The 16435-nt window shown below is 40.2% G+C and overlaps 1 protein-coding gene across 2 annotated transcripts in view; it reads left to right on the top strand.

Moving 5' to 3' along the window:
- Positions 1-449: 449 nt before the first annotated feature.
- The window catches only part of EXPH5 (exophilin 5), an 85395-nt gene continuing 69409 nt past the window's right edge, over positions 450-16435 (top strand). For both annotated transcript variants that reach the window (XM_030829239.1, XM_030829240.1), the window contains exon 1: positions 450-743. In XM_030829239.1, the coding sequence (XP_030685099.1) occupies positions 625-743 (119 nt within the window). In that variant the 5' untranslated portion in view covers positions 450-624. The remainder of the gene's footprint in view (positions 744-16435) is intronic.

Genomic DNA, 16435 nt, shown 5'->3' on the forward strand with positions numbered 1-16435 from the left:
AGTTTAGTTCTTCCTGGTCTTTCAAATGAAGTAACCCTTTTGCCAGTTACAAAGCCTACTTGCAATTCTATTTTCTATGGGCTCTTAATTATTGCAAGGGAGGATTAGTCATGAATCTCCTTTTTCACTCCTTTACTAGTCAAGCTCAAGTTCTGCGAGCAAACAGCAACAGCAAAAGCAAATACTTTGGCGCCAGCACTTAGCCTTGCCTCACTTAAGAGGCAGAATTATGTAGGCTGGTTTGCTTAACAACTCAGATAGGGGGCGGGGAGGGTGACCGGAGGGGACGAGGGAGGAGACGAGGGAGGAGACGAGGGACGGGACGAGGGAGGGGACGAGGAAGGGCCTGCCCCCTTGGAACGAGATTGGTTCCCTCTCTCCCTTTAGCCGTTCACTTTGCATCTCGGTTGGACAGGTTGAGAGAAACATGTCATTAAGGTGTTGTCAATATGAGCCCTTTAGGTGTGGGCGTTCCCTAGATTTGTGGTTTTAGACTTTCAAAGGGGCGGACTTATTATTGGCTGTGGGATCAAGTTCGTGAAACTGGTCTTGTATAGGTTGAAAAATGCCTTCCTAACAGGAGGAGCCAAGGAGCTTAAGTGTAACTCACACACAGTAAAGAAAATGACGAAAGTTCCTCCGGGGTTTGATTTCAGTTTCTTAAATGACGACGAGGCCAGGAAGATCCTTCAGGTGCTGGAAAGAAATGAGGAGCTACAGAGGGCCGAGAAGGACAGGATCAGGTACAGAGCAAATTCATTTCTTTTGTCCTGGGCCTGGGTCCCGCAGGGGCCGGGGATCTGCGGGGAAGGCGCGGAGCTCGCGCGGGGCACCTGCCCGGGGGTGCTCCGAACGGCTGCTGCGGAGGCTGCGGGTCGGGAAGAGAAAACTGCGCCGAGTTGCTCTCTAAAGGACTTTGGGATGCCTAGTTGGTACCCTCTCCATCCACCGCATACCAGACGGGCTTGGCTGCGGGTCTGGGGTCGGGCAGGGTGGGGGTCCGTGGGCTGCGGGGGCAGCGCAGTGACGCTGTGCTGTGTCGGGTGTCTGCTGGGCCATCGCGGGGCGTGGGCCGTTCCAGGCAATGAAATGCGGCGGGGGCGCGATCTGGAGCGGTATCCTGGCTGCTGCTCACTCCGCGGCCCGCGCGCACCCACGTGCTTGCACGGGTCCGACAGAGCTTCCACCCTCGCCTAACACAGTTTTCCCTCGGCACCAGAAGCGAATCTCCCCACCCAACGCGGGCAGTCAGCGAAGCACGGGAGAGCCGGCACCTAACGGGAGGCGAAAGGTCCCCACCCCAAGGGTAGGAGCTCGAGGAATTTGTCAAATAGAGGCTTATGTGGGCGAATGGGACTTGGACACACGGGGTTGGCTGGAATGGGTGGGTCTCCTTGAGCGTGGTGCTGTGGGGGGCAAGTTTCTGCGAAATTTCATCCTTGACCTTACTATACACTGTTGTAGGTGAGGGATTAGTTACTAAAGGATGAAATCCAGAGACACAGATAATTACACGGGATGTAAATTAACCAGTTTTTCTGCTGGGGAAGTGTGGGATAAGTGCTGGAATGAATTAAAGGACTCTCTCGCCAATGTTGGAATATACCCATCTAAGTCCTTCTCTAGGTAACTGTGGAAGGGAATTCAGGACATCATTCTCAGGCCACACTGTGTGCCATTGATTGGAATTTAGCGAGTCATTTTGTTTTATGATCAACTGCTTGCTAATGCGAGTTACAGGTTCCCAATTCTTTCTAGATATCCCCACCTGCCTATCCCCCACCGTCGACAAAAGAAACCCTCCAAGGACCCTCTTCAAATTGGAAAATCTAGTTGGTCTTTGTGGAAAGAATTTAATATACTAAGCCCAATGCCCTGACTTCACCCTTCTCCCCTAAACATGACTCTTTGACGGATGAAGGAATATTTGAGGTTGGGGAATGTGGATTTCATACCATCTGCCTTGAGAAAAAGTGGCTTTATCATTCCCCTCCCCTGAGCAGTGTAGAAAGTGTGCCTTCATGAGAACAGTATGCCACACCCACACACACCCACGTGCATGTACCTACACATATGCACATGCACCGCACACAGGCACACCCAACTTTCAGAAGAAGAATTTCAGAACTGGGCGGAATTTCAGTGCATATTCCAAAGGCACTGAGAAACTGTGGTTATTCTCAGTGTGTGTTATTGGAAGTGTTTCTTGTCTCTGAAGAGGATGGGGCTTAAGTGATCCATTGTATTTTTGGGGAAATTGAGGGGAGAGTTAGAAAATAACAAGGAGAGAAGCTTTCATTTAAGATGTTATCTTGACTTTTTATTTTTGACCTGATGCGTGCCTTGTTGTGTTTTCTCTATTGCCCACTTCAGTTGACTTTAGAGGGAACTGGATCTCCACATAGATCTACACAAAGCACATGTATCTACACAAAGCCATTGGGCTGGGCATTAGAAGGAAGGTCAAAACACATTTTCTAATTTCATGGCATTCACATTCTAATGGAAGCATCAACAGAAAAAGCCAGCCATATGCTAAGACAAAATCAATACTGTATTATACTAATTATTAAAAATAGTTAATTGCCCAATTTGAAAAATATCACCATTAAAATACAAAAATCATTTAAGGAAAGTAGATGTGTGGACCAAATACCCAAGGCAGTGATTTCCTTTGATTAATTCCCCGCTTCCACTATCGAATACCCATGTCTGGCTTGCAGGCTCCATGGAATTGTTCTGCTTACCCACTTCAGGCTCACATGTATTAATTTCAGTAGCAGATATTGGCAGGCAGAAAGGGCCTGAGACAACATGTCAACTTGGCTGCCTCTTCTGCTCATTTTCTTGATATGTGTGATCATATTTTCCAAATCAAAAATCAGGACACATGACTTATAACTCAAGAGTATAATTTCATCCTGTTCTGGCTTGGCATACGTGAACAACAACAAAAAAGAGATACTTCAACAGTCCTGTCTGAGAGACTCAGGGAAGCCTTTTTACTATATTGAGAAAGAGCTTCAAGACGTCTTGACTAGAACAATAAGGGTCCAAATGGGAAAGTTTAGAAATTTAGCAGGTTGGGGAATGGCTGGTGAGTTCATTTATATCTGTGATAGGCTTGAGGTATCTACAAGACAACTAAGAAGAAATACAGGCACCCTATAGTTAGCAATAGAGAACTACAATGTTGGGGCTGAGCCCAATGGCTCGTGCCTGTAATCCCAGTGCTTTGGGAGACTGAGGCAAAAGGACCGCTTGAGGCCAAGAGTTTGAGACCAGCCTGGCCAACACAGCGAGACCCTGTCTCTACAATAAAAATTAAAAATAAATTTAGCCTGATATTGTGGCACATACTTGCAGTACTAGCTACTCAGGAGGCTGAGGTGGGAGGATCCCTTGAGCCCAAGAGTTCAAGGCTGCAGTGAACTATGATTGTTCCACTCCAACCAGAGTGACACAGTAGAGACCCTGTCTTTAAAAATAAAATAAATAAAATATATATTTTTAAAAGAACTACAGTGTCATGCAGGGCCAGAGATGTTCTGAGATGGATGTGAGAGTAGTTGAGTTCATCATGCAGAAGGCAGCAGCCCCACCCCCAGAAAAGTTCCTGAACTCATAGAACTTTCTCCTGATCTCCCCTCATCTGTACCAGACCTCTCTGGCTCCAACTTACCAGGAAAGTATTTGCATTAAATATGATAGTTAATATTTCTAATATATAGTTTATTCAAATTTTTAAGAAAAATACCAAGATTCAAACTGATAAATAGGCAAAAGATAGAAATAAATCATTCACACCAGAAGAGATCCATACAGTAAACATAGCAGATGGGAAAATGTTTACCCCCACAGTAATAAATGAAAATTGAAGTAACCTTGAGATACCATGCTGCCCCTTTAAAAATGACAGAAAAGAAAATGTTGGTGAGAGTTGGAATGAAATGGATAGATTTTGCACATTGTTAGTGACATTGTAAGTTGATTACAAGCTTTTTGGTGAGCATTATGGCAATATCTATCAAGATACGCCTTATGCTTGACCCAATTGTCCAATTCTTGGATATTTTCTCATTAGTAGGAGATTAAGGTAGAGGAGATGGCCACACCAACATATATTAAGTGCTGCCTTTTTATGTAATAATAGTAATTATTGTGGTAATAACGACAGCTAACATTTATTAGGCCCTTACTGTATACTAGGCACTGTACTAAACATATTATACAGATTTAATTAATCCTCCCAATAACCTTGTTAGGTATACACTTTAATTCTCATTTCACAGAGAAGGAAACAATTAAAAAAGGTCGAGTATTTTGTCCAACTTAAGCAGCAGAGCCAGAATTTAAAATCCAGATCTATTTCAAAACTACTTTACCCATCAAGATTGAATAATCCTCACAACCATTTCTTGGGGTATTATTAATGGCTTTTTACAGAAGGAAAACTGAAATTTAGCAACGTTAAGGAACTTGCCCTAAGGCCACACAGCTCATAAACGTCAGAGATAGAATTTGAACCTAAATCTATCTGGCATCAGAACCAGATGTTACAGTGCCTGGAGTAATCAAGTTTTTAAATGGCATGTCTAGATTTAGACCATTTTTTGCTCCATGGCAAGATTGCAGCCCGGTAGGGTTTTCCAGAATTTAGTTATTTCTGATTGATTTACACTAATATCCTTGAGCTGTGGCACAGTTCTGAACAGGACTGTATATGTCAAAGTCATAAAGTGGTCTATAGCTCGTGGCAGCTGCCACATCCGGCAGAGATTAAAAGCCAGATACACAAGCCTCCTGCCTCCCCTACACATTCTGCCTGCCCTCTCCTCTCCCAGTCTGTGAAATCTGCCTCTGGCTAAGGGGCAGAGTTTCTGGAGACATTGGATGTCTACTGATTGGGCTTTTTACTGTGCGCCAGACACTGGGTTAGCCCTGAGAATACAGTGTAAAATAAAACACAGATTCTGCCCCAAATGGCTTCAGTCTATGAAAGGTTTTCATTGGCGATAGAATGTGTAAGATGAAGTGTTTATGTAACTGTAGCTTGCCCTTACGCAGTCCTGTGTGGCCTGGAAAAGGGACAACAAGAACAATGCCTGGAAGTCACAAGTGTGCTCAAGAGGCTTGAGCAAGTTCTGATACATGACAAGGTATCAGATTAACACACCACGGATCTCTGAGCTGTCTGCACTTTCCAGTGTCATCCAATTTAGTTAATTCCTTTAAATTGAGGGAGAATTTCCTCTCAGATACATTTTCCTGTCTAGTTATTCCTGTGGATTTGTCCCCATAGGCAATACACACAGAACTACCATAATGATACCGTTCCATATCCCAGTGCCAAGGAGCAGTGTTCTTTTTAAGCTTGGTGATAGTATAACTCTTTTAGCTTATAAAGTCTTTCATATTTGTTTTTTGTATCCTCATCCTCAACCTGATAAAGCAAATACTATTATCTTCTTTTTCAAAAGCTAATAAAACAACTGTAATAATAGCTAACATTTGTTGAGTATTGACCCATGCTAAGCTCTTTGTGTGCACTATCTCATTTAATTCATACAACAACCTGATGAGTTAAGGGATATCTTTATTCTCCATTCGACAGAGGAAGCTTAGAGAGGATAAGTGACATGCTTGAGATAATACTGCTAGGGAGTGTCGGATTTGGGAACTCCATCGGTACATAATCACTGTGCTGTGCTGCCTCCTACAGTACCAAAAAGTTGAAGTGACTTTCCTCACCTGGCCCATCTAGCTCATAACAGAACCAGGACTGGGATCTATCCACTTTAAAACTCTTGCCATTTTATCTCCACTCACCATAAAAATAAAAAACACACAATTCTGTGTAGTCAAATGCTCAGCTAAAAGTTGGAGATGTTATTACTAAGGAAAATGGCATAATGGATATAAGATTACTGGTACCATCTGCCTATATAGAAAAAATTGCTGGCAACCATTTATGTTAAAAATGCATATATGTGTTCTGTAAGGACAGACTTTATACTGTTAAAATGATTATCTTTGAGGAATCACATTTAAAGAGACTTTAACCCTTTTACTACTGTTTTATTTTTTAGTTATCATATGTTGTTAAAAATAGGCCAGGTGCTGTGGCTCACACCTGTAATCCCAGCACTTTGGGAGGCTGAGGTGGGTGGATTGCCTGAGGTCAGGAGTTTGAGACCAGCCTGGCCAACACAGTGAAACCCCATCTCTACTAAAAATACAAAAATTAGCCGGGCGTGGTGGCTGGCACCTGTAAGCCCAGCTACCTGGGAAGCTGAGACAGGATAATCACCTGAACCCAAGAAGTAGAGGTTGCAGTGAGCCGAGACCGCGCCATTGCACTACGGCTTGGGTAACAAGAGCAAAACTCTGTCTTTAAATAAATAAATAAATATAACTGTTTCTTTGGATAATAAATAGGGAACGCTTGACTATTTTTTACTTTCATAAATGTCCTTTACGAAGGAAAAATACTTTTTAAAAATGTCTTTTAAATATAAATAACTTTTAAAGGTAAATTTCTTTTTAAAAATGTCTAAATGTTTTTCTGCCCTTGTCCTTTTCTTTACAATGTTAATGTGTGCACAGGTAAGTTGGTACATGGTAAGTTGTACATCAACCTTGATTCCTTGTGATCAAGGATTATTTCAGGGATGGAGAGCCTCACACACTTCGGTACTCAATACCTAGTCAAATGGAACTTAACTTACTGCTATAGGGAATACAAACTAAGGGAAAGAAAGATCTCAGGAAACCAGGTGAAGGGCAAAAGAAGGTCAGGTGAAGGTTAGTCAGAAAATACTTTCATTCCTCATTAGCACAGATGGTCTTAAACCTGAGAACCACATGAAGGTCAAAACGAGGTCAGATTACATTTAGTAAGAAAATGCCTTCCTTCCCGGTTAGCACAGCAGGGTCTTAAAATTGAGAAGGTGGCTAAGAACTAAGCAGTGCTAGCTAAGGCATGGTCTTTCATAAACATGGGTGGATTCTCTCCTTCACCTTCATTCAGGTCAGTCTTTCTGTAGTGAGTTATTCCCCAAGCTGTGAGATTTGAGAGCTATAGGCTCATCGCCCTCTCCTTCTCAGGATGTTTCCTTATTGACATTGCCAATGGCCCTATTAAAAGACTGTACTTCAAATATTAACAGATCACAGGAGCCAGCTTCCTCATTCCATGGTGTGTTAGGCTTTCTAGATGAAAGAGGAAATGGGAGATGCCAGTGACCAAATTCCCTGCACCCCAACAAAGAGTTGTGTTTTTTATATTGATCAAGCTTGCCTTGGTTTTCACTTTGAAAGGATGCATTTAACAGCAGTTGAGGGAGGAAAGGGGATGGGGGATGGGGGATGGGGGATGGGGGATGGGGAGGGAGGAAAGGGGATGGGGGATGGGGGAGGGAGGAAAGGGGAGGGCGGAGGGAGGAAAGGGGATGGGGGAGGGAGGAAAGGGCATGGGGGAGGGAGGAAAGGGGATGGGGGAGGGAGGAAAGGGGATGGGGGAGGGAGTAACTTATCCTGGCAACCACTGTTTTGTTCTTCAACACTACAGTTTTATTTTTTAAAGAATGTTATATAAATGGAAGCACAGAATACATAACGTTTTGAGAATAGCTTCTTCAACTCAGTAAAGTGAGGGTCACACAGGTTGTTGTATGTATGAATAATTCATTCTGGCCAGGCAAGGTGGCTCAAGCCTGTAATCCCAACACTTCGGGAGGCCGAGATAGGAGGATCACTTGAGGTTTCGCCATGTTGGCCAGGTTGAGAGCAGCCTGGCCAACGTGGCAAAACTCTGTCTCTACTAAAAATACAAAAATTAGCCGGGCATGGTGGCGCACGTCTGTGGTCCCAGCTGCTCGGGAAGCTGAAGCAGGAGAATCACTTCAACCTGGGAGGTGGAGGTTGCAGTGAACTGAGATGGTGCCACTGCACTCCAGTCTGGGCGACAGAGCAAGACTTCCTCTCAAAATAAATAAATGAACAAATAAATAAATAATTCATTCCTTTATATTGCTGAGTAGTATTTAATATTTCATTATATGGATTACTACAGTTCATTTATCCTTTCACCCACTGAAGAACACTTGTATTGTTTACACATTTTGATGATATTGAATAATGCTGCTACCAACATCCATGAGCAGGCTTTTGTGTGAACACGATTTTTATTAGTAGTGGAATTGCTGGATCATATTCTTGAATTTGCAAGAAACTGTCAAACTGTTTTCCCTACAGCTGTACCATTCTGCATTCCTACCAACAGTATATAAGAGTTCCAATCCCTGTCTTTGTCATTCAGGCTACTACAACAAAATACCTTAGACCGGGTAATTTATAAACAGCAGAAATCTATTGCTCATAGTTCTAGACCCTGGGAAGTCCAAGATCAAGGCACTGGTAGATTCTGTGTTTGGTGAAGTCCCCCTCCTCATAGAGGGCACCTTCTCTGTGTCCTCACATGGTACAAGGGGCAAAAAGGCTTCCTCTCAGGCCTCGTGTAAAAGGGCACTGATCCATTCATGAGGGAGGAGCCCTCTCCACCTAATCACCTCCCGAAGGCCCCATCCCTTGCTACCATCACCTTGAGGGGTAGGGCTCAACATATGAATTCTGGGGGGACACATACTTTTAGACAAGAGCATAGTAGTTCTTCAGTCTTGCCAGCATTTGGTATTTTCAATATTTTTTTATTTTAACCGTTCTAATAGGTTCGTAGGGGTATTTCACGATGTTTCAATTTGCATTTCCCTAGTGACTAATGATGTTAAACATCTGTTTATGTGTTTACTTGTATTCCATATACTCTCTTTGGTGAAGTATCTGTTAAAGTCTTTTGAACAGTTTTTAATTGGGTTATTTGTTTTCTGATTGATGAATTTTGAGAATTCTTTATATATTCTAGATACAAGTCTCCTGTTGAACACCAGGTTTGCAAACATTTTCTTCCCATCTCTAGCTTGTCTTAACTTTCCTACTGTGTCTTTGCAGAGTAAAAGTTACCCAGTTTGATGAAATCCAACATATCAAACTTTTTTCTTTTACGAATCATGCTTTTAGTAGCATTCTAAGAATACTCTGCCTCAGCCCAGATTACAAACATTTTCTCCTATGATTTCTTTTTAAAGTTTTATAGTTTTATGTCTTACACTGATGCATTTTGAAATAAGATTATGTAGAGTGTGAGGTTTCGATTGAGGTTTATTTTATTTTTGCATATTAATGCCCAATTATCCCAACACCATTGTTGACTGTCCATCCTTAAATTGCCTTTGCCCCTTTGTAAAAAATTTGCTATATTTTTGGAGTCCATTTTTGGACTCTGCTCTTCTCCATAGACCTCTATGTCTTTTCCTTCACCAATACTATGGTATCTTGACTACTGTGGCTTTATAGTAGGTATTAACATCAACTAGTATGCTTCCTCCCTTTTTTTTTTTTTTGAGACAGGGTCTCTCTTTGTTGCCCAAGCTGGAGTGCGGTGGCACAATCTTGGCTCAATGCAACCTCGACCTCCTGGGTTCAAACTATGCTCAAGCCTCAACCTCCTGAGTAGTTGGGATTACAGGTGTGTGCCACCACAACTAACTAATTTTTTTTTATTTTTAGTAGAGACAAGTTTTTGCCGTGTTGGCCAAGCTGGTGTCAAACTCCTGACCTCAGGTCATCTGCCCATCTTGGCCTTCCGAAGTGCTGGGATATAAGTGTGAGCCACTGTGCCCAGCCAGAATGAATTATTTATTCATACAACAACCTGTATGACTCTCAAAGGTGTTTTACTGAGTTAAAGAAGCCATCTGATTTTATTCTTTGTTTTTAAAACTATTTTGCCTATATCATTCCTTTGCTTTTCCATATAAATTTTTACATTTAAGTTTAAAATCGTTCGTTGCTAGTATAGAGAAACACAGTTGATTTTTGGTATTGCTCTTGTACCCTACCACTTAGCTAAACTTACTTATTGGCTCTAGGATGTTCTTCTCTGGGGGGGAGATTTTTTTGGGTGATTTTCTACATGGCCAATCATGTCGCCTGTAAATGGAGATGGTTTTATTTCTTCCTTTCCAATATGTATGCCTTTTATTTCTTTTTCTTGCCTAATATTGACTAGGACTTCAAGCATGATGTTGAATAGGAGTATTGAGATTGTACTTCCTTGCTTTGTTGCTGAGCACTGTCTTTCACTATGAACTACGATGTTAGCTATGATTTTTTTGTAGATGACTTTTTATTACTATTTTGTTAATTTTTTTTTTTCTTTAAATAGAGAGGGGGTTTTGCTATGTTGGCCAGACTGGTCTCCAACTCCTGGGCTCAAGTGATCCGCCCGCCTTGGCCTCCCAAAGTGTTGGGATTACAGGCATGAGCCACCATGCCCGGCCTATAGATGACTTTTATCTGGTTCTATTTCTTGCTTGCTGAAAGTTTTTATCATGAACGTATCTTGAATTTTATTAAATGCTTTTTCTGCATCAACTTATATGACCATGTGGCTTTTTCTCCTATAGACTATTGATATACTTATTTATTTTCATTTTATTTTATATTTATTTATTTATTTATTTATTTTGAGACAGAATCTCACTCTGTCGCCCAGGCTGGAGTGCAGTGGCGCTATCTCAGCTCAATGCACTCTGGTTCATGCCATTCTCCTGCCTCAGCTTCCTGAGTACTTGGGACTACAGGCGCCCGCCACCACGCCCAGCTAATTTTTTTGTATTTTTAATAGAGACGGGGTTTCACCATGTTAGCTAGGATGGTCTCAATCTCCTGATCTCGTGATCCGCTCGCCTCAGCCTCCCAAAGTGCTGGGATTACAGGTGTGAGCCACTGTGCCTGGCGATATACTTATTACCAGTAATTGATTTTAGAATATCAAACCAGCCTTACTGTTGTAGGTTGAACTGTCCTCCAAAAAATAATAAAAAAAAAAAAAGCTATGTTACAGTCCTAATTGCCAATACCTCAGAATGTGATCTTACTTAGAAATAGGATCTTTACAGAGATAATCAAGTTAAAATGAGGTGATTAGGATGGGCCCTATTCTAATATGAATGATGTCCTTATACAAAGTGGAAAATTTGAACACAAAGACAGACAAGCATGCAGGGAGAATGCTTTGTGCAGACAGCAGTAACGCTGCTGCAAGGCAAGGAACTACTTCAGAAGCTAGGACAGAGGCCTGGAACAGACCCTTCCTTAGTGCCCCCAGAGGGAGCATGGCCCTGCCAGCACCTTCATCTCTAGCCTCCAGAACTGTGAAACATGTCTGTTGTTCAAGTCGCTCAATGTGCAGCACTTTATCAGGGTAGCCCGAGAAAACTAATCCACTTATATTCTCAAGAAAATCCCACTTGATCATCCTGTACTATTCTTTTTATATGATTTCACTACATTTGCTAATATTGAGGGTTTTTTAAAAATCTGGGTTCATGAGAGGTACTGACATAGAGTTTTATGGTTTTCTATCCTTTTTTTTTTTTCTTTGAGACAGGGTCTCATTCTGTCACCCAGGCTGGAGTGCAGTGGCATGATCTCAGCCCACTGCAACCTCCACCTTCCAGGCCTGAGTAATCCTTCCACCCCAGCCTCCCTAAGTAGCTGGGACTACAGGCGTGTGCCACCATGCCCAGCTAACTTTTTTGTATTTTTAGTGGAGACAGGATTTCACCATATTGCCCAGGCTGATCTTGAACTCTTGGGTTCAAGTGATCCCCCGCCTCAGCCTCCCAAAATGCTGGGATTAGAGCCATAAGCCACCATGCCCAGCCTGTATACTATTTTTGTGTGGTTTTGGTGTCAGTAATTCTAGCCTTGTAAAATGACTTAGGAAGTGTTTTCTTCTATTTTCTGGAAGAGATTATATAGCCTTGGCGTTGCTTCTTCCTTAAATGATTGGTAAAATGAAACAATGAAACCATCTGGAATGGGAATTTTCTTTTCTGAAAGGTTTTAAACTATGAATTCAGTTCCTTTGATAGATATAGAGCTTGTTCGGCTATTTCATCATGAGTGAGTTTGACATTGTATGTTTTTTGAGAAATGGATCTATCCTAAGTTGTCAGGTTTATATGCATAAAGTTATTAATAATATTCATTTATTATCCTTTTAATGTCTGAAGATTATGTAGGAATAGCCCCTCTTTCATTCCTAATATTGATAATTTGTATCCTTTCCCTATTTTTCTTTTTTAGTCATGATAAAGGTTTATCAAATTTATTGATGTTTTCAAAGGACCTGCTTTTTGTCTTACTTTGATTTTTCTTTATTGTTTTTGTTTCAATTTAATTGATTTCTGCTCTGATATTTACCATTGCCTGCTTTATGTTTATTTTGCTATTTTTTTCTCATTTCTTAAGGTGAAAACTTAGATTATTGATTGAAGACCTTTCTTCTTTTCCAGTATAAGCATTTTTTGGTTTTTACATTATTTTAATTTTAATTAACAAATAATAATTGTACATATTCATGAAGTATATGGTGATCTTTTGATATGTATGATACATGGTGATTAGATCTGGATAATTAGCATATTCATAATCTCAAGCATTTATCATTTCCTTGTGTTGGGGGCATTCAATATCCTCTCTTCTAGCTATTTGAAACTATATATATGCGTATATATATATATATATTTTTTTTTTTTTTCTCTGAAATAGTGTCTTGCTCTGTTGCCCAGGCTGGAGTGCAGTGGTGCAATCTGGGCTTACTGCAACCTCCACCTCCTGGCCTCAAGCAGTCCTTCCACCTCAGCCTCCCTAGTAGCTGGGACTACAGGTACTCACCACCATGCCTGGCTAATTTTTCTATTTTTTGTAAAGACAGGGTTTTGCCATGTTGCGTAGGCTTTCAAACTCCTGAGCTCAAGTGATCTACCTGCCTCAGCCTCCCAAAGTGCTGGGATGACAGGCATGAGCCACCGTGCCCAGCCATATTAATGTTATTAAATACCTATAGTCATCCCACAGTGCTGTAGAACAGTAAAACTTATTCCCCCTCTCTAGCTGGAATTTTATATCCTTTAACAAGTCTCTCCTCCTTCCTTTCCCCATTCCCAGCCTCTAATATCTTCAGTTCTACTTTTTACTCCTATGACGTCAGCTTTTTTTAGCCTCCACTTATGAGTGAGAACATGTGGTGTTTAACTTTGTGTTCTTGGTTTATTTCACTTAACATAATGTCATCCAGTTTCATCCATGTTGCCACAAATGACAAGATCTCATTCTTTTTATGGCTGAATAGTATTCTACAGTGTATATATGCCACATTTTCTTTATCCATTCATCTGTTGGATACCTAGGTTGATTCTATATCTAGGCTATTATGAATAGTGCTGTAAGAAATATAGAAGTATAGCTATCTCTTTACTATACTGATATCCTTTCTTTCGGGTATATCCCGCAGTGGAATTGCTGGATCATATGGTATTCTATATGTAGTGTCTTGAAGGACCTTCCATACTGTTCTCCATAGTGGCTATACTAGTTTGCATTCCCCACCAACAGTGGTTAAGAGTTCCCTTTTCTCCACATCCTCACCAGCATTTGTTATTTTTTTTTCCTTTTTGATAATAGCTATTCTAACCGTGCTGAGATGATGCCTCATTATAGTTTTGATTTGCATTTCCCTGATGATTAGTGATGTTGAGCATTTTTTCATGTATTTCTTGCCCATTTGTATGTCTTCTTTTGAGAAGTGTCTATTCAGATCATTTGCCCATTTTAAAATTGGATTGTTGGCTTTTTTGCTGTTGAGGTGTTTCAATTCATTGTGTATTCTGGGTACTAATTCCCTTTTGGATGAGTAGTTTACAAATATTTTCTCCCACTCTGCAGGTTATCTTTCCACTCTGTTGATTATTTCTTTTGATGTGAAGAAGCTTTTGAGTTTTATATAATCCCATTTGTTTACTTTTACTTTTGTTGCCTATGTTTTTGAGGTCTTATTCATAAAATATTTCCCCAGACCAATGTCCTGAAGCATTTCCTCTATATTTTCTCCTAGCTTCTCTAATTCGAAGGGAAGATTCCCTTTCCTGAGAGTTTTAGTGTGTATGGGCCCCGGCTACCACTGCTGTTGCTGCCAGAAAACCCTTTTCCTACTCCTCAGATCTGAACTAGGGGGCTTTTCCTGGAACTCTGTCCATTGGCGCCAATGCTCACTTCTGGGTTTTGCACTACTCTGAGTCCATATCAGGGTATAGTGGAGGAGAGGGAAAAAAGTAAATTCACAGCAGGTTCAGTGGTATTTTACATTCTTTCACAATTTGCCTACTACAATTTACTTATCAGATATCTGTTTTGTGCCTTGTGACCAGGTTCTATGGCTACATTTGCGAGGAGAGACAGGGTGAAAGCACTTACTGTATCTTACCTGGAAGGAGAACTCCCCATGTTTACTTTTTTTTTTTTTTACTTCCAAACTAATTGTATAAGGCTAACATTACCCTCATACCAAAACCAGACAAAGACACAGTGAAGAAAGAAAACTATAAGCCAATAACTAATAAACATCAATGCAAAAATAACAAAATACTAGCAAATTGAATTCAACAACACGTTAAAATGGTCATTCATTATAATCAGATGGGATGCATCCTTGGGATGCAAAGATGGTTCAACATATGCAAGTTAATAAACATGATGTATCACATTGGTAGAATCAAGGGCATAAACCATATGATCATTTTAATAGATGTCAAAAAAGCATTCGTTAAAATTCAACATCCCTTTATGATAAAAAAAAAAACTCTCAACAAACTGCATACAGAAGGAGCATACCTCAAAACAATCAAAGCAATAAAGGACAGACCCACAGCTAGCATCATTCTGAGTGGGGGAAAACCGAAAGCCTTTCCTCTAAGATCTGGAACAAGACAAGGATACCCCGTTCACTACTTTTAGTTCAACAGAATACTGGAAGTCCTAGGTAGAGCAATTAGGCAAGAGAGAAAGAAATAAAGGGCATCCAAACTGGAAAGAAAGAAATCATTGTTCTTGTTTTCAGACAATATGATCTTACATTTAAAACAAAAAACCTAAAGACTCTGCAAAAAAACTGTTAGAACTGATAAATGAATTCAGTCAAGTTACAGGATACAAAATCACCATACAAACATCATTTCTATATGCCAACATTGAACAATCTAAAAAAAATCTCATTTACAATAACTACAAATAAAGGAATAAACTTGACCAAATAACTGAAAGATCTGTACAATGAAAACTATAAAACGCTGATCATAGAAAGTGAAGAGGACATAAACAAATGGAAAGGCTGCCCATGCTTATGGATTGGAAGAATTAATATTGTTTAAATAGCCATACTACCCAAAGTGATCTATAGAATTAATGCAATCCCTATTAAAATGTCAATGAAATTCTTCACAGAAATAGAAAAACAACCTAAAATGTAGATGGAACCACAAAAGACCCAGAATAGCCAAATCAATCCTGAGCAAAAAGAGCAAAGCTGAAGTCATCACATCACCTGACTTCAAAATATACTACAAAGCAGCAGTAACTAAAATAACATGATACTGGCATGAAAACAGACACATAGACCAATGGAACAGAATAGAAAACTCAGAAATAAATCCACTTTTACAGCCAACTCATTTTCAACAAAGGTGCCAAGAATATACAATGGGGAAAGGACCCCTCTTCAATGGATGGTGCTGGGAAAACTGAATATCCATATGCAGAAGAATGAAAGTAGACCCCTATCTCTCACCATATACAAAAATCAAACAAAGAGGATTAAAGACTTAAATCTAAGACTTCAAACTATCAAACTACTAGAAGAAAACATAGGAGAAATGCTCCAGGACATTGGTCTAGGCAAATATTTGAGTAAGACGTCAAAAGGACAGGCAACCAAAGCAAAAATTGACAAATGTGATTATATCAAGCTAAAAAGCTTCTCCACAGCAAAGAAACAATCAACATCATGAAGAGACAACCTACAGAATGAGAGAAAATATTTGCAAGCTATTCATCCAACAGGGGTTAATAACCAGAATATATAAGGAACTCAAGCAACTCAATAGCAAAAAAAAAAAAAAAAACACATTTTAAAATGGATGAAAGATCTGAATAGACACTTCTCAAAAAATACAGACAAGTGGCCAATAGGTATAGAAAAAATGCTAAACATCACTAATTATCAGGGAAATACAAATCAAGACTACAACGAAATATCATTTCACCCCAGTTAAAATGGCTATTATCAAAAAGACAGAAAATAACAGATGATGATGAGAATGTAAATTAGTACAGCCACTATGGATAACAGTTTGGAGGTTCCTCAAAAAACTACAAATAGAACTACCATATGATCCAGGAATCCCATTGCTAGGTACATATTCAAAAAAAGGAAATCAGTGTATCAAAGAGATCTCTGCACTTCCATGTTTAT

This window comes from Nomascus leucogenys, chromosome 15 (genome assembly GCF_006542625.1).
Source record: "Nomascus leucogenys isolate Asia chromosome 15, Asia_NLE_v1, whole genome shotgun sequence".
In the NCBI taxonomy this organism is placed as follows: domain Eukaryota; kingdom Metazoa; phylum Chordata; class Mammalia; order Primates; family Hylobatidae; genus Nomascus; species Nomascus leucogenys.